The sequence below is a fragment of the Hevea brasiliensis genome, chromosome 6 (assembly GCF_030052815.1).
Source record: "Hevea brasiliensis isolate MT/VB/25A 57/8 chromosome 6, ASM3005281v1, whole genome shotgun sequence".
Classification (NCBI taxonomy): domain Eukaryota; kingdom Viridiplantae; phylum Streptophyta; class Magnoliopsida; order Malpighiales; family Euphorbiaceae; genus Hevea; species Hevea brasiliensis.
Genome location: NC_079498.1, coordinates 92,907,227 through 92,926,743, shown reverse-complemented (window position 1 = coordinate 92,926,743; position 19,517 = coordinate 92,907,227). Strand labels below are relative to the sequence as shown.

Below are 19,517 nucleotides of genomic sequence, written 5' to 3'. Positions count from 1 at the left end.
TTAAGTGAGTTAATGACCTAATTATAAAAGGGAAAAGAAAGATGAATAAAACATAACATTCTCTCTTCCTCAAGGTGGCGGCATACTTTTCTCTCCCTCTCCTCTTCTTGCTTTCTCATCAATTCAAAGAGAATCACTCCATTCCCTTTGAATTAAAATTGCTAGAAATTGTTTCTAGTATCATATACACACATACAACCTCTCTAAAGGTAAGAACCCAAATTATAATTAGTTGGCAAGGCTTGAGAAGCAGATTTTGGGGCTGCCTATTGGTGATCTTGGTGTGGACAAGCTAGAGGGACAACACTTGGGTCCTAGGTGCTTCCTAAAGGTGCCAATCACATCCACAGTGTATCAAAGAGGTTAGTGCCCAAACTCCTTTTTTAAACTAGGGTTTAAATGAATTAATTTGTTAATTCACAATCTTGAATGGCAAACATAGATCCTAATACATAATAAAAGTGTTTTAATTTAGCATTGAAATTAATTAGGCATATGTGGCATGATGCATGTAACCCTAGAAGAAAATTTTTGAAATTCAATGCTCCAATGAACTAATCAACATGCTTCCGCTCATTCAGAATGTAATAGAGGTATAGATAGACGGGTCCAAGAGTGTCTTGATAGGGCTTTTTGCACTTCTGATTGGCTCTTTTTATTTCTTACTGTTTGCCTTTTTAACGTAGTGGCTAGTGTTTCGAACCACTCTCCTATTATGCTTGATCTCGATCATGTTGTGCATTTTGTCTCTAAACACAAATTTTGGTTTGAAAATGCGTGGTTGGTAGAATCTGATATTCACTATATTGTTGAGCAAAATTGGTCTAGTCCGTCGAGTAATGATTTCTTGGTTAGACTTGATCGTTGTGTGAAAACTTTATAGATGTGGGGTCAAAACTTTGCTTCCAAGTTTAAATTAGATACTAGCAGGTTGAAGGATAAGCTTGCTGCTTTACGCAAGAGAAATGATTCCTTGGTTGCGCTTAACATTGATGATACTAAACATGAATTGAACTTGTTGCTTGATCACGAAGAGATGTTTTGGAAGCAGCGTTTTAAAAATTTTTGGTTGCAATATGGTTATCAAAACACAAGCTTCTTTCATATACAAGCTTCAGAGCATAAAAAGTCTGACTGTATTCATGTGTTACATGATCAGTTGGGCAACTTGATTGAGGATCATTCAGGTATGTGCTCTATAGTTTCATAGTATTTTCATGAGCTTTTTTTTTGCTCTAATGGTACCTATGACAAGGTTCTTGAATTTATTGACCAATGGGTTACCACAGATGATAATCTGAATTTGTTAAAACCTTTTTTAGAGGAGGAATTTAAAATTGCCATTTCTCAAATGCACCCAAACAAAAGCCCAGGTTCGAATGGGCTGAACCCTGCCTTCTATCAAAATTTTTGGCCGATTGTTGGAGCTAATGTGGTCTCTAGTTGCATTTCTTGGCTCTCCCATTGTGCTTTTCTAGAGGCTTTGAATGATACGTTGATAGTTTTAATTCCCAAAGTTGTTTCTCCATATAGTATGTAGACTTTATGACCTATTTCTCTTTGCAATATCGTTTATAAGATTATTGCAAAGGTTCTTGCCAACAGGTTGAAGTTGATCCTTCCTCGGATTATTTCTCTTTTCAATCGGCTTTTGTTCTGAGTAGGTTGAATACGGACAATGTCTTATCAGCTTTTGAATTAATTCATTATATGAAGCACAAAACCAAAGGAAAGACAGGTGACACTACTCTTACCCTCCTACATATGTACAAGAATAATTGTTCCCACAATTTACTATAGAGAATCACCAACTTACTCAATTACAGCTATCAATTAAAGGGGTGTTTGATTCACCTGTTTGGTACAGCTGATAGCTGATAGACACCAAAACAGGTGAACTGAAGTATTTAGTAAACTTAGAGCCTGTTTGGTTTAACTGTTAGATACAGTTAATAACTGTTAGCTAATAATTGATAGGTGGTAGCTTATGATAGCTGATTTATATCAAGTGTTTAATAAAACTATATTCAGTTGTTGCTGTTAATAAGCAAAATGACTAATAAGGGTATATATCATATAATTTATTTTATTTTTGAAATAAAAATAAAATTATAAATTTATTATATTATATTATTTATTTTATTATTAAATTAAATATATATATTTTAATTTAATATATTATATTATTTATTATATTATTAAAATAAATACATAATTACCAATTTAATATATTATATCATTTATTTTATTATTAAAATAAATATATAATTATTGATTTATTATATTATATTTCTTATTTTATTATTGAAATAAGAAAATAATTAAATTCTTTAAAAAATAATTAAATAACTTTAATATTGTAATTATAAAATGATAATGTAATTATTATTATTGATAAAAAAAACTAATAACTAAATTTAAGTTTTTAGACGTAAAAATGTATTTTTTTAATAATAAATAAGTATTTTATATTTTATGTTATTAATAAAAATATTTTAACAAAGTTGTGTTAATTAAGATTTTAAGATTATAAATAAAAAAAATAAAAGTATTAATAATATTTATTTTCAAATTATATGAAAAATGATAATATAGTCTAAATAAAAAAAAATAAAATAAAATTAGCTATCAGCTAACGAAAAACAACTCTAAAAATAATGCTGATACAAACTGCATCTGATGGGTATCATATCAGTTACCCATAAACTATCGGCTTTATTTTTTTAAAATTTACCAAACACTAGTTTATCTATTTGGGTGTTTGTCAGCTATCAGTTGCACTCAAGCGGTGAACCAAGCACCCCCTTAAAAAATAGCTGATAAATACTAAAATAGATGAATTAGAGTGTTTGGTAAATTTTTAAAAAATAAAGCTAGCTGATGGGTAACTGATATGATACCCATCAACTGTAGTTTGTATCAACTCTGTTTTTAGAGTTATTTCTTATGAGTTGATAGCTGATTCGATTTTATTTTTTATTTAAACCATATTATCTTTTTTTATGTAACTCAAAAATAATATTATTAGTGCATTTATTTTTTTATTTATAATTTTAACATCTTAATTAGAGTATTATAACTTTGTTAAAATATTTTTTATTAATAACATAAAATATAAAATATTTACTTATTATAAAAATACTTTTTTCTACATCTAAAAACTTAAAATTAATTATAAATTTTTTTTATCAATAATAATAATTACTTTATTATTTTATAACTATATTTTTAAAATTATTTAATTATTTTTTTATTTCAATAATAAAATAAATGATATGATATAATAAATCAATGATTATATATTTATTTGAATAATATAATAAATGACATAATATATTAAATTAATAATTATATATTTAATTGAATAATAAAATAAATGATATTATATAATAAATTTATAATATTATATTTATTTTAATAATAAAATAAATTATATGATACATACATTTATTAGTCATTTTATTTATCGACATAAACAGCTAAATATAATTTTATCAAATACTTAATATAAATAAATTATTATTAGTTATTAGCTATAAGTTAACAGTTACCAGTAATATATATTAGCTACCAGTTATCTACTGTATCCAACTAGTATACCAAATAGGCCATAAGTCTTTTTTATTCAATCTACCTTTGCATGCGTTAACAGTCATGGTAACGCACCGTTTTGCTCTTAATAAATTAACTTTGCTTTGCCTTTCTTGTTGCACCTCAGCACACCGTTTTACTGCAGTAGCCATTATTGTCTTCATCCCCTCTCAAGCTGGAGATGGGTGAATGAAGGAATTCGCACAATCCCAGCTTGAAAACAAAAGCACCAAAGAGTGGACTACTGAGGCATTTTGTGAAGAGATCAGCAAATTGTTCGGAAGGAGCATTTGATCTTGTACGACATGGCAATCGATGTTGAGATGCTTCGTCCGTTCATAGAAAATGGGATGCAGAATTGGGGGCCAGTTTTGATTTAAAACCTGTTTGTTTCGGTTTATGGTTAGATTTTAATCAACACCGGACCGGACCAATCCTGATCCATTCCCATTCCCATTCCCATTCTAATTCCTATTCCAAGCTAATTATATTTCTGGTCTTCATTCAAAAATTATTTATATTGAAATATTTAATTTAAAAGTTAATTTGATCAACATTTCTAATTTAATTAAATGGTTTTTAATAATAATAATAATAATAATAATAATAATTTCTTTCAATTATGTTTTAATTTTTGTCCTTGCCCTTGTGAATATGAACAACCAAAAATTTTTTCTTCCTATGACATATGTTCTATTTATATTAATTTTTGTGGCTATAATGTTATAAAAATTCAATTATCGTCCTTTATTTGATTTTTTTTTTTTTACTTTTATCATGTTTTGTTCTTTTCTTTGTGATAAATTATTTATTTGACATTATACAATATGATAATAATTTTTATTTATATAATTTATTATAATATTTTAGTGTTGCATTGTTGTGTTTATATAACTTGACCACTTTATTAGTTTTTTATCATACAAGAAAAGATTATGTTAATACGTTATATGAAATATACATAGAAACTTGATACAAGATGCTAATGTTTTGCAATTTTAATAATAATAAAAAAAAAAGAATTAGCCTATTAAAATTTCATAAATTTGGATGAATTTTTTAACAAAATCTCCATTAATTTTACATATTATATCATTTATTAGTATAATTAAATAAAAATTTAAAATGATTTGATTTAATAATAATATAATATATATTAAATAACTAACTCGTGCATTTCAACGAGTCTTTTGAAGTAAGTGGAGCTCATAACAAATAAAAAAAAAGTATATATATATATATATATATATATATATAAGATACCGATGAATTTAGTTTAACAGTATTGTAGTTACTTTTTAAAATTATAAAATTTCAAATTTGAGTCTTAAATTTTAATTAAAATTATTTATATAAAATAAAATATTTGTACATGATGCATACATTTTACATAGTTAATTAAGTTAGATTTCATGGTCATTTTATTGATTTGTTAGTCATATTTAATTAATTTTATTAGTCATTTCGTTAATTTTGCATAATTGTCAATTTTTAGACTAATTTGTAATTTTCCTTTTTCTTTGTAGATAAAATAATATTTTTGGGGGACTAAAAAGTAATTGTGCAAGTAAGGAGTAATTTTCATATCCAAAAGTACTAAAATGAAGCTTGGAAATTTAAAATTGTGAAGTTGCCGAAATCCGCATGACTTGCTACATAACCTGTACAGTTTTTGCATAGGAATTAGAAGGAATTGAATATCTGCCGAAAAGTGCACAACTTAGTGCATAGCTTACGCGGGTTCCTTATGCAGCTTCACAGAGGAGACCCTACACCAATCGAAACTTGCACAACCTATTGCATAACTTATGCACTTTCACGCCTTCCCTTATGCAGCTTTACGGAAGAAACTCTGCAACTGCTAAAACTTGCACAACTGACTGCGCAACTTGTGCAGCTGTAGACCCTTATTTTGTGATGAGTATGTGCATTGAGGCCATGAAAAATCCGATGATGAAAAATTATATGACTGTAAGATGTAATTGGAGGCATGGAGCTGAATTATTAATTTCTTGGCATGATCTTGAAAAAATAAAAATAATAATAAAGTTTTGGGGAAATTAATTTAATTAAATTTAAATAAAATTTTATTTTATTTAAATTTAATATGGGTAGTTTTTAAATGGATCTAATTAAGTTTAATTGGGCTCCATAGGCCTAAGAAAGCCTAGTTATAAATTTTAAATGGGACCCGTTTAATTATTTTCTAAAAATTAAAATAACAAAATATCTCTCTGCTCCTTGGCCCCACTCTCTTCCTCACTCCCTATTAGTGTCACCCCCTTTCCCTCTCTTTCTATTGGTTGGAACACCTCACCCATATTCTAGTCTCATCCAAATTCATCAATCCTAGTCATTTAAGTTATCTGAACTTTATCACACTAGGACTCCAAACCCTACCACACTTCTTCCTCACTCCCTATTGGTGCCTTCCATTTTTTCCTGTCTTCTTATTGGTTGAAACACCTCACCCATATCTCAGTCTTATTCGAATTCTGCAATTGTAGTTGTTTAAGTCATCTAAACTTTATCACCCTAAGGCTCCAAACCCTACCACACCTCTTCCTCACTCCCTATTGGTGCCTTCCATTTTTTCCTGTCTTCCTATTGGTTGAAACACCTCACCCATATCCCAGTCTTATTCGAATTCTGCAATCGTAGTTGTTTAAGTCATCTAAACTTTATCGTCCTAAGACTCCAAACCCTATCACACCTCTCTCCCAAAACCCTATAAATACCCTACTAGAGAAGGGAAGAAAAGGGGAGATGGGAGGAAAGAGGAAGATAAAATTCAGAGCTATAAGAAATTTAGAGATATTCAAGCCTCTTTGAGTTCTTCCTTATTTTTTCTTTTCTTCAAGAAGATTTTCATACAAGATTTCTGGAAGGTCAGTTTTTATTGTTTTCTTTTCAAGATCTATGTCACATAATATTTTAATTCTATGCTCTTTATCTTCAATTTATTTTATATGTTCATATAGATCATGTAATCATGTTTAATTTGAGCGGATACACAATTCTGCACATGTTTAGTTTCTGTCTGTCATATTTTTGTTATTTTTCTTTATTTTCTGAATCTGTAAAAAATTTGTAAAAATTATATTCATATTCTACACAAAATTCCATTAATTTTAGGCTCAAGAATCACAAAAAAAGCTTTAATATTTTGTAAGTTATGGCTGTTTGAATTTAGGGTTTCTGTAAAATCTGATTTGCAGGATATCCGAATTGTGGAGCCTATATCTCCCTTATTCCTTAATATTTTTGTGTAAATCTAGTGTCTAAAATTAACTTCAGAATCTTATGAATATTTTCCAATTGGTTTTGTATTCATATCTGCTGTGGTTAATGAGTTATTAATTTTACAAAAAAGTAGTACGATTCTATCACTTAGAAAAGTTACGATTTATGTAGACCATTCGATTAGGGTTTGTTTGATTTATAAATTTTATGATCTTGTATGATATGTAGGCTGTCTTCTGTAATTTTTTTTATAATTTTTAGGTATGTATAACTATTTTTAAAAAATCGGATTTCTTGCTACTGTTAATCTGTCAGAATTTAGAAATTGTATATTTATGCATGTTCTTGTATTTTCTTAGGTTTTAATTAATATTTGATCTATTTTTCTATGTTCTTTTAATTCAAGAAGTGTTATGAAGTGTTTGGATCATGTTAGAAGACTTAGACCATTAGGTAGTTGTAACTAATTAGGAATCTTAATCCTTTAGGAGACTAGAATTAGAATCCAATGTAAATTGTTATTAATATTTTCTTTATTTCTTTTATTTTCTTTATTTTTTATTACAAACAAAAGTGGTAAGTAGCCCTAAGGTAAGTACCAAAGAGGGCATTTGCGTGGAGCTTATATGGAGCTAAACGGGAGTAAGCCAGGGATATTATTGCCATACTAGAAGAGAAGACCCTTTTTTAAGGGTAGCTTGCTCCAATGGCAACCGCATTTACCAACATGTAAGTAGCTCTAAACTTCTCGAATAACCATTGGCATGAAATTGTAGCAATAATAGAACTTTTATTTGGTAAATTAAAATTAACTTTGTTTTTAATTTAACTGACTTTCGCATGTAATTAATTTAAATAAACACTTTGTAAATTAAAATTAATCTTGTTTGTAAATTAAACTAACATTGGCATGTAAATAAATTTAATTTAATACTTGGTAATTGTAAAATAAATTTGCATGTTAGAAATTTTTATTAGGTTGTGATTGTTTGGGCCTTATGTGATATTAGAATAAATTACACATGTATATAATTAAATTAGTTCAATTATTCTTAGGGTAACTTGGTGAAAATTAATTAATTAGGTTAAATAGAAACGTAGGGTTATTTGAAATTGAATTTGTTTGTAAATTAAATTCTCAATAATAAATTAATTTTAGTCATCTGGTAAATATCATTTAAATAATTAGCAACCCCATAGATAGGAATTACTTGTGCATGAAAATTGTGTGTAAACAACAACTCTTTTGTGAATTACTTGCGTGTGTAGGATTAGAATTGCATTTTTTAGGATAAAGTTTAATAAAGGAATAATAAACAAGACTTCTATAAACATTAGTAGAGGACTGGCACTCGAATCAACGAGGTTAGACTAGGCGTAAGGGGTGCCTAATACCTTCCCCTTATGTATCCACTATCCCGAACCTAAACCTTGGGCTATGGTAATGACGGTTGTGGAAACTCTGCAATGAGTAAGTTATCATCCATGACCCTCAAAAGAAACACTGAATATGTCCCGGTTATTACCCGGTGGCGACTCTTGTCTATCTATGCCTTCGTGGCATAAATTCTTAGTACCGTGGTAGTGTTATGGGAAGACGGTACTTACCAGTGGTTTGATTCTATTAGGATTGTATGAAGTGCATGTCTAGGAAATATTGTCTAAGGAGGTGATACTTAAGTGAGACCATTGTGACTCCACCATCTTTTCTGGGCATTACCTAGTGCATTTTATATAATTCTAATTGATGATATTTCGCCTCACGCCCCCCTCCTATAGTTTGGCGACTCCACTGGTGATTAAATGGATAGTTACTCCAACATGTTTCTATTAGTCTAATATTATTCCTTTGTTAAACTTTTTGCATTGCACTACACTATCACACGGATCACCCTTACCCTTTTAGCCCTGTTAGTACTAGCCAAGGAGACCATGGTTCTGCTCGAGCTATGACGAATTGGTGAATGCTAGCACCTCATGCCTGTACCTTCGAGTATATAAAAGAGCCACAGCTTCGGCTGTTGTGCTTAATGGATAAGCTCTCGCATGGGTGATCCTTTTCCTACCCAATGAAGCCCATGAGCCATAAATTTCAACCCTAGGTACCCCGTAGATTTTTGTTGTGCTGGATTCATATCCTTACTATTCAAACCATAAATTCTAGTGGTAGTTGAGATGAATCTAGGCCTATGCATAAATCCAATGTGTGTATAGGCCCAAGTTCATTTTAAAACCCATGTTAAGCAAGAGGATGCTTACTTATGGTTAAACTTTAAGGATACAAATCATTTGTTTATGAAGGAAAGGTCGTCCTGGACCACCCCCTGTTGGTGTGTTCAGTGTACCATAGCCTAAGATAGAATTTTTTTCTTACTCTGCGCGTGAGAGTTAAAGGTATTAGGGGGCGAAGATTCAGTTCTGGAGATTTTTTTTCAATTTTTTGATTCAGTCTTTGGTCCGATCTTAGTTCAATTTATATGGTCTGGTTTTGGTTCAGTTTTAGTTCTATTGGTATGGTTCAGTTTTGGTTTTGTAAAAATAAAGGAAAAAAAAAAGAAAAAAATAGTCCGTTCATGCATTGCATTCATGTACATAGCATGCTTAGGTGAACCCTTAAATCCTATTTTTTTGAGCAAACATAGCCTCAAAATACACCAAAGAGACTTCCAATCAGGTCACTTGGGTTAGGGAAGGGAAGAAACTAGTAAGGATTTCACCTGCACTACTTAAGATGGAAAAAACTATGGCCGTGCTTGATGAAATATTGAACGCCAAGATGTTTGAGCTAAAAGAGAAAATTATGATCAACTTTAGAAAGAAGCCCCGAGGTAGGCCAATTAAGTGGCATTAAAGTTATTGAGGTTCAAATTGTGTCTCACACTCCAAGGAGATTTTTCTAATTTAGCCAACCCTTATCCAAAGTTTGGGAGCGTCTCAAAGCTCAAGACGAATACAGCTCTTAGCATCCAGACCACTACCAAATCCACTCCCACCTAGCTATGATATCAACCAATTTTACCAGTTCTACGAATGCCCACAGTCATGACACCAACTGATGCTTTCAACTTAATCATGATATCTAAGACCTAATTGATGCCAAAAGGATAATTGGTCTAAAAAAATCAACAAAAAAAAACCCACACTAGCCCTATGCCTAACCAAAATTTCTACCTACACCAGGTCTCTAAATGATATCTATCACACCAAATAACCCTAACAGAATTATTAACTTTATCCAACCCATCCAAAAGCCCAATGAACTTCAATCTATAATGATTATTGACATTTGTGATAATTCTAGCTATGATGAGGGTCCTTTGGATGTCTGGCTGATTTTGATGAGGAGATAGTTGCATTATAACTAGATGGTTCAGTTCTACTAATGTCTGATTTTTAAGTTGTTGGGATCTATGAAAACTAAATGGATCTAAAAGTGGCTACTATGAAGAAAGGGATGAAGTTTTTTGCATAGGCTTAGGAGAAAGTATAGATGGTCTGGTGACTTTTCTTGAGATGAAGAGGCAGATCGTAAGTCATGGTTTGGGCTATGAGCCAACAGAAGAGGAAAAAGAGCTAAAGCCTCCTAAGTTCTTGAAAGAGGGGGCAATTACCTTGACATATGATTAGGGGTTACAACATGTGAAAGAATTAGAGCAGAAAATCAGCACCATTGATCTAAAGAGTACATGAAAGCCAAGCACCTAAAGCTACACCCCAAAGTTTGAGTCTGTCTTTTGTAATGCTCACAGTAGTGATACTGATGTTTCCATTTCTGATATACTTGAAGCTGATTTTAAGGCGAAGATCAATAACATGACTAGTCCTTCTGCTTACTTGTTTGATGTTTATTCTAATGGGCATATGCATGGCATTCATAATCATTTAGAATATATTTTTGTTAATGCATCAAAATCAATCTTTATTAATTTGGGTACACCAAATAATCCTAAAGACATTAAGTTAGCTGAAGATTTAACCCAAGAAGAAAGATATAAATTTATAGCCTTGTTAACAAAGTACCAAGAAGCACATGCCTCGAGCTTAAAATCAGATGGCCGATTCCCAAGCCATGCTGGTGTCCCTATGGGAAAAGAGTGATCAAAAGTTGACTTAGCTAGTTATCCTAATGAGAAGTAAAATTTTATGCTATGAAGGATTAGTAGTAGCACATGTGGACCTAGAGGGAGAAGGAAAATGATATGAAGACATAAGGAGGTCTCTGGAAGTGAGAGAATACTCGCAATAAGCCTACAAAAGAGATAGAGCAACAGTTCATAGATTAGCCACTCAACTTATTTTAGCTGGGGGGCAATTCTACAAACTCTTATGTGTGATAGAAAAATAGACTGAGCAAATAATGAAAGAAATACGTGCAGGAAATGTGTGGTCCCCATATGAATGGAAATATTCTAGTTGGGAAAAAATATTCGAAACATATAAGGATTGGCTTGAAAAAATCCCTATGTTCTTTAAGATTATCGTAGTGCTACAAGGACATCCACGAGGGCAACCCTGTTCTCTTTAGTGTATGGGACTAAAGTAGTGCTATCCATTAAGTAAGAGATCAAATCCTTAAGAGTGATGCTAGAAGTTAAGATCCTAGAAAATGAGTGGGCCTAAAAGAGATATGAAGAACTAGCTTTGATTGATGAAAAGAAAATGTGAGCCTTGTATCATATGCAGGCTTATCAGAGGAAGATAGCTAGGGCCTTTAATAAGAAGGTGAAGCCAAAAAAGATCAAAGAGGGAGACATAGTTTTGAAACAAGCTAGGCCCATCCCTTTTGATTTAAGAGGAAAGTTTAACCCAAGCTAGGCTGGTCCATACATAGTCAAAAAGATCTTGCTACTGTAAGAATATCAGACTTAGATGAGAATGAACTTCAAGAACCAGTCAACTTAGAGAAGCTCAAACTGTACTTTGTGTGAGATAGACCCGCTAGGCTGAAAATTTACAAAAGACGGTCTAGGCAAAAGTAAGGGTAAGGGGAAAAAAAAAGAAAAGAAAAGAAAAGAAAAAAAATGCTAGATTGAAAACCTGCAAAAGGCAGCCTAGGCAAAAGGAGAGATGAGAGAAGATTTAGATGGAAAACCTAAAAAGGCCATTCGGCAGGTTATAAAGCTTATTTCTAACTTTGGAAGGTTAGAAATTTAGCAAAACTAAATGTAAGAGGGAGTAATGGTGTACCTGAATAAATAAAAATTTTTTTATTGCATTAACTAGGAATGGATTTTATTTAATTATGATCGCAAATGTTTGTGTCTTGAGGGATACATCAAATGATTAAGTAATTGAACTGCATTGTTTTGATTTAATCTATGCCTTCTGAGTATGACAAGATAAGTACTTGATATGAATGCCCTGATAATTATCTAAAAAAAAAAAAAGGGACCTTGCTAGGTGGAAAACCCGAAAGGGCCACTTAGGCAAAAGTTAGAGCAAGCCCGCTGAGATGAAAATCCAAAAGGACATTTCAGGCAAAAGTTAGGGCACAGAGAATGGAGTTCATGAAAGAGAAATGAGTCAAGGCAGAAACCATGGGGGGAGAGAAGAAAAAGAAAAATCAGAGGGAAATTGTATTGTGACCTTAAGGAAGTCTTTTTTGGTGAACAATTCTTCTAAAAAACTTTGAGGCTATAAGAAAGTTTTTGCAAAAAAAGGTCCCCCAGAGGACTAAGTTTTTTTAGAATCTCTAATAAAATCAGCATGCCCATGATAGAAAGTAGCATACAGGAAGCATAAAAATTAGAGAGAATTTTGAGACCCAGTCATCCTAATTTTTTTTCAAATAATGAATTATATATTTTTTAGTAAGTCCTTAGACGTTGTTTAGGGCTCATGACATAGTTATGTAAGGCATAGAAGAACATGCATCAACATGTCACTTGTGGGTGTGTAAGGCGTAGAATAACATGCATCACCACAGTTTCAATTGTCGAACTACGAGGGGGTCTGATTCTTCCTCAGGATGACTGCGATCCTAAATACGAACCCATAACATTTCATGAAAAATATTTTTTGGTAAGTCCTTAGACGTTGTTTAGGGCATATGGCATAGTTGTGTAAGGCGTAGAAGAACACGCATCAACATGTCACCTGTAGGTGTGTAAGGCATAGAAGAACATGCATCACCACAGTTTCAAGTATCGAACTACGAGTGGGTCTGATTCTTTCTCAGGATAATGAGGGGAATACGTAGGTAGTTTAGGACTGCGGTCCTAAATACGAATCCACAATATTTTAAATCATACAGTTGCCATTGTCATGAGACCGTAGCTAGTCTCATGACACAGAGTTTATCGACAGAGTAAGATGCACTCAATTTTCACATGACACAGTTATCACTGTTATGAGACCGTAGCTAGTCTCATGACGCAGAGTGTATCGACAGAGCAAGATAAACTCATTTTTCACATGACACAGTTATTACTGTTATGAGACCGTAGCTAGTCACATAACATAGAGTATACCGACCGAGCAAGATATACTTGATCCTCATAGCCAATGTTTCATAGTTATTAGAAATTTGAGTTTCACTTTGACGAAACTTGAGCAATGCTTTCACATTGATTTCAACTTTCGCTAAAGTGGGGGGCAAACTATAAACCCTTATTTTATGATGAGTATGTGCATTGAGGCCGTGAAAAACCCGATGATGAAAAATTATATGACTGTAAGATGTAATTGGAGGCATGGAGCTGAATTATTAATTTCGTGACATGATCTTAAAAAATTAAAAAAATAATAAAGTTTTGGGAAAATTAATTTAATTAAATTTAAATAAAATTTTATTTTATTTAAATTTAATATGGGTAGGTCTTAAATGGATCTAATTAAGTTTAATTAGACTCCATGGGCCTAAGAAAGCCTAGTTAGGAATTTTAAATGGGACCCATTTAATTATTTTCTAAAAATTAAAATAACAAAATATCTCTCTCCTCCTTGGCCCCACTCTCTTCCTCACTCCCTATTGGTGTCACCTCCTTTCCCTCTCTTTCTATTGGTTGGAACACCTCACCCATATTCCAGTCTCATCCAAATTCATCAATCCTAGTCATTTAAGTTATCTGAACTTTATCACACTAGGACTCCAAACCCTACCGCACCTCTTCCTCACTCCCTATTAGTGCCTTCCATTTTTTCCTGTCTTCCTATTGGTTGAAATACCTCACCCATATCCCAGTCTTATTCGAATTCTGCAATCGTAGTTATTTAAGTCATCTAAACTTTATGACCCTAAGACTCCAAACCCTACCACACCTCTTCCTCACTCCCTATTGGTGCCTTCCATTTTTTTCTGTCTTCCTATTGGTTGAAATACCTTACCCATATCCCAGTCTTATTCGAATTCTACAATCGTAGTTGTTTAAGTCATCTAAACTTTATCATCCTAAGACACCAAACCCTATCACACCTCTCTCCCAAAACCCTATAAATACCCTACTAGAGAAGGGAAGAAAAGGGGAGATGGGAGGAAAGAGGAAGATAAAATTCAGAGCTATAAGAAATTTAGAGATATTCAAGAATCTTTGAGTTCTTCCTTATTTTTTCTTTTCTTCAAGAAGATTTTCATGCAAGATTTCTGGAAGGTCAGTTTTTATTGTTTTCTTTTCAAGATCTATGTCACATAATATTTTAATTCTATGCTCTTTGTCTTCAATTTATTTTATATATTTATATAGATCATGTAATCATGTTTAATTTGAGGGGATACACAATTCTGCACATGTTTAGTTTCTGTCTCTCGTATTTTTGTTATTTTTCTTTATTTTTTGAATTTGTAAAAAATTTGTAAAAATTATATTCATATTCTACACAAAATTCCATTAAATTTAGGCTCAAGAATCACAAAATAAGCTTTAATATTTTGTAAGTTATGGCTATTTGAATTTAGGGTTCCTGTAAAATCTGATTTGCAGGATATCCGACTTGTGGAGCCCATATCTCCCTTGTTCCTTAATATTTTTGTGTAAATCTAGTATCTAAAATTAACTTCAGAATCTTATGAATCTTTTCCAATTGGTTTTGCATTCATATCTGCTGTGGTTAATGAGTAATGAATTTTACAAAAAAGTAGTACGATTCTGTCACTTAGAAAAGTTACGATTTATGTAGACCATTCGGTTAGGGTTTTGTTTGATTTATAAATTTTATGATCTTGTATGATATGTAGACTGTCTTCTATAATTTTTTTATGATTTTTAGGCATGTATAACTATTTTTAAAAAATCGGATTTCTTGCTACTGTTAATCTGTCAGAATTTAGAAATTGTATATTTATGCATGTTCTTGTATTTTCTTAGGTTTTAATTGATATTTGATTTATTTTTCTATGTTCTTTTAATTCAAGAAGTGTTATGAAGTGTTTGGATCATGTTTGAAGACTTAGACCATTAGGTAGTTGTAACTAATTAGGAATCTTAACCCTTTAGGAGACTAGAGTTAGAATCCAATGTAAATTGTTATTAATATTTTCTTTATTCCTTTTATTTTCTTTAGTTTCTTTATTTTTTATTACAAACAAAATTGGTAAATAGCCCTAAGGTAAGTACCAAAGAGGGCATTTGCGTTGAGCTTATATGGAGCTAAACGGGAGTAAGCCAGGGATATCATTGCCATACTAGAACAGAAGACCATTTTTTAAGGGTAGCTTGCTCCAATGGCAACCGCATTTACCAACAGGTAAGTAGCTCTAAACTTCTCGAATAACCATTGGCATGAAATTTTAGAAATAATAGAACTTTTATTTGGTAAATTAAAATTAACTTTGCTTTTAATTTAACTGATTTTGCATGTAATTAATTTAAATAAATACTTTGTAAATTAAAATTAATCTTGTTTGTAAATTAAACTAACATTGGCATATAAATAAATTTAATTTAATACTTGGTAATTGTAAAATAAATTTGCATGTTAGAAATTTTTATTAGGTCGTGATTGTTTGGGCCTTATGTGATATTAGAATAAATTACACATGTACATAATTAACTTAGTTCAATTATCCTTAGGGTAACTTGGTGAAAATTAATTAATTAGGTTAAATAGAAACGTAGGGTTATTTGAAATTGAATTTGTTTGTAAATTAAATTCTCAATAATAAATTAATTTTAGTCATCTGATAAATATCATTTAAATAATTAGCAACCCCGTAGATAGGAATTACTTGTGCATAAAAATTGTGTGTAAACAACAACCCTTTTATGAATTACTTGCGTGTGTAGGATTAGAATTGCATTTTTTAGGATAAAGTTTAATAAAGGAATAATAAACAAGACTTCTATAAACATTAGTAGAGGACTGGCACTCGAATCAACGAGGTTAGACCAGGCGTAAGGGGTACCTAACACCTTCCCCTTACGTATCCACTATCTCGAACCTAGACCTTGGGCTATGGTAATGACGGTTGTGGAAACTCTGTAATGAGTAAGTTGTCATCCATGACCCTCAGAAGAAACACTGAATATGTCCCGGTTATTACCCGAGTGGTGACTTTTGTCTATCTATGCCTTCGTGGCATAAATCCTTAGTACTGTGATAGTGTTATCGGAAGACGGTACTTACCAATGGTTTGATTTTATTAGGATTGTATGAAATGCATGTCTAGAAAATGCTGTCTAAGGAGGTGGTACTTAACTGAGACCATTGTGACTCCACCATCTTTTCTTGGCATTACTTGGTGCATTTTATATAATTCTAATTGATGATATTTCACCTCACGCCCCCCTCCTACAGCAGCTCCTCATGCAGCTTCATGGAAGGAATTCCCAGATGGCCAAAACTTGCATAACTTGCCGCATAACCTGTGTAGTCCAGTTATACACTTTCATGAGAGGCTTCAAAGCATGCAGAAACTTGCACAGGCAGCCTGCATAACTTATGCAACCTCACGGGAAGCCTCTGTAACTACTAGATTTGTACAAGATCTTGCATGACCTATTCATTTCTTCATAAATGAGCTAAAAAGAAAAGATTCTCCCACATGAATCAATTATCTCACACACCATTTTAGGGTTTTCTTTGTCAGAGAATATAAATAGAGAGTTTTTTTTACCTCATTTGGATAGACAGAAAAATAGAGGAAGAGAAAAAGACACAGAAAAGGCAAGGGAGAGGAAGCAAGCCGACATTTTGCTCCTGTACCAAATTCGAAAATTTCTTCTTTTCTTCACCATTTTCTACCTTTCTTTTACTAGGTTTCTTAGTTCTTTATTTATTTTCCAGATTTATTTCCATATTTGCTTAGAATTTTTTGTATTAAATATGGGTAGTGAGTAGTTTTCAAGAATTCTAGAGTTTGGCCATGTAATACTTAAGATATTTTATGGATTTTAATTGGGTAATCTATATAATATGGTTTTTATGAGGTTTCATCCATTTCTTGTATGCTCAATGACATGCTTAGTGTAGGATCCCATTAAGTAATGTTCATAATTCTTGGTTGAAGCACCAAAAGGAGAAAACCTCGAGATAGATAATCAAGAAATTGGACTTAATTAACTTGGATCTAGAAATAGACTAAGGATTAAGAGGATTAATAGATTGATTAAGGAACCTAATGGATTTTAATTAATTTCAACTCCATGAAAGTAGGATTGAGTTAATTAGAACACTCTTTGTCTCACTTCAAAGGGTATTCAAAGGATTTAAGAATTAATATTCTTGAAACCCATAATTTCCATGAGTTTGGATAACCAATTTAAAATCCCAATTTAGCTTGAATTTGAAACCCTAAACTCTGGAACCATTTTATTATCATTGATTGTTAGTTGAGTTTTATTGATTATCAATTAAATTTTTGCCACACTTAATTTTGTAGGGTTTATTTCTTATAAACATAGTTGGATTCCCATTTAAGTTATTTCTTAGTTGAAATTGCAATTATACTCTTAAAATTCCATTCTCTTCCTTTTATTACCTTTTTAGTTTAAATTTAACTATAATAAGTTAATTTTACATCAATAATTCAATCACTAACACAACTCTCCGTGGGAACGATATCTTTTTCATACTATGTATGCGACTCATGCACTTACAGTTGGGCCACATCAAGTTTTTGGCGCTGTTGTTGAGGAATTGTTTGTTTAAGATTGAATTCTTGATTATTTTAGTTGTTTATAGTTTTATCTTTATTATCTTTTCATTTCATGTTTGTTTATTCTTTTTAGGTACCTTTTTTATTTTTTATGAGAAGAACCAAAGGCACAAGTGACACATCTCTCTTATACAATCCTGAAATTGAGAAGTTTTGTAGAGCCAACAAGAAAGAAATCAAAAGAGGAAAAGAAGCTTTGAGAGTAGCTAAAATTGAACTAGAAATGGTTAAAGAAAAAGTTAGAATTGGTGGTGGTAATGTTGGAAATAATAGAAATAATGAAAATGAAGCTTAAGGGGAAGAAGTTATCAATAATAATGTGCCTAGGAAAAGTATGATGGATCATGCATTCCCTCATTTTGATAATTTGAGAGAAAGTATTGCAAGACCAAGGACAGATGCAAACAGCTACAAGATGGATTTTGGAGTACTACAAATGATTCATAATTCTCAATTTGGGGGTTATCCTTCAGAAAATCCTCACACTCACCTTAAGAAGTTTGCTATATCTGTGATATGCAAAAGCAACTTGGAGTATCTGATAATGCAGCAAGGCTGAAATTCTTTTCATTCTCTTTGAAAGATAGAGCATTGGATTGATTTGATTCTCTATCTCATAATTTAGTTACAAATTGGGAGCAGCGCACTGATGCATTTCTAGCACAATATATTTCACCTAGAAAAACACAAGAATTAAGGAATCAAATAATAGCTTTTAGGCCAAGAGAAGATGAAACCCTCTATGAGTCATGGATGAGATGGAAGGAGTTAGAGAGAAAATGTCCACATCATGCCATTCCAAAATGAATGATAAATCAGAATTTTTATACAAATGTCACTCCTGCTATTAGAGAGATTATTGATGCTCAAACAGGTGGAGAGTTCATTATGCAGCATGAAGATGAAGCCTATGAGTTATTGGAGAAAATTGCAAAGAACACTCATCTTTGGAATAGTCTAAGAGGGCCAGCTCCAACACAAAAAAGACAAGCTGCTGGAATGTATGATCTTGATCCGTTCAATATGATCAACACCAAATTTGATGCACTTACAAATGTCTTGGTAAAGAAAATGGAAGATTTAAGCATGCTGGTTACTTCATCATCCTCTGGAAATTCTCAACAATTTGCTTATGTAGAAGGAATTACCAGCTGTGGAGCAAATTTTGGTGAACAAGCTGCCTATGTGGGGAACTATGGAAACAAGCAGATGGGCAACCCCTATTCTCAAACATATAATCCAGCCTAGATGAACCGTCCTAATTTTTCATGGGAAAATCAGCAAAACTAAGGGCCAAGTTAGAATTTTCAGCCACAACAACAAGGGAATTCATATAAGCAGAATAGGCAATAGTTGCCTGGATTTCAGCAAAGGAACACAAATCCTACACCTCCACCAAGACAGCAAGAGCAAGGTTCTACCACAGAAGCTTTGTTACAATAAATCCTTGCCAATCAAACTAAGCATGATGAAGAAATGAGAGAGATGAAAGTAAGATTGGAGCAACTACAGACACATAATAGAATGTTAAAGAACCAAAGTGCACAGCAACTATCCTTTTTAGGTACTAAGTATTTGGGAAAGCTTCCAA

At 32.0% G+C, this 19,517-nt stretch overlaps 1 protein-coding gene and 1 non-coding gene across 2 annotated transcripts; one reads left to right on the top strand and one right to left on the bottom strand.

Moving 5' to 3' along the window:
• Window positions 1–883: 883 nt before the first annotated feature.
• LOC110631485 (uncharacterized) lies at window positions 884–4,325 on the top strand. Its single transcript, XM_021779327.2, has 3 exons — window positions 884–1,187; window positions 1,580–1,738; window positions 3,719–4,325. The coding sequence occupies exons 1-3, from the start codon at window positions 884–886 to the stop codon at window positions 3,778–3,780; spliced, it is 525 nt and encodes a 174-aa protein (XP_021635019.2). The 3' UTR covers window positions 3,781–4,325.
• Window positions 4,326–18,615: 14,290 nt separating this feature from the next.
• Window positions 18,616–18,723, bottom strand: LOC131181198 (small nucleolar RNA R71). Its single transcript, XR_009149826.1, has one exon. It is a non-coding gene; the product is annotated as a small nucleolar RNA R71 (small nucleolar RNA).
• Between the last annotated feature and the right edge of the window lie 794 nt (window positions 18,724–19,517).

What these genes read in the sequence shown, in the direction of transcription:
- LOC110631485 (XM_021779327.2), top strand. Translation starts at nt 884, where the DNA reads ATGTGGGGTCAAAACTTTGCTTCCAAGTTTAAATTAGATACTAGCAGG. An exon ending in CTTGATTGAGGATCATTCAG is followed by an intron (nt 1,188 to 1,579) that starts GTATGTGCTCTA and finishes ATCGTTTATAAG; the next exon opens with ATTATTGCAAAGGTTCTTGC. An exon ending in CAAAACCAAAGGAAAGACAG is followed by an intron (nt 1,739 to 3,718) that starts GTGACACTACTC and finishes GTTGCACCTCAG; the next exon opens with CACACCGTTTTACTGCAGTA.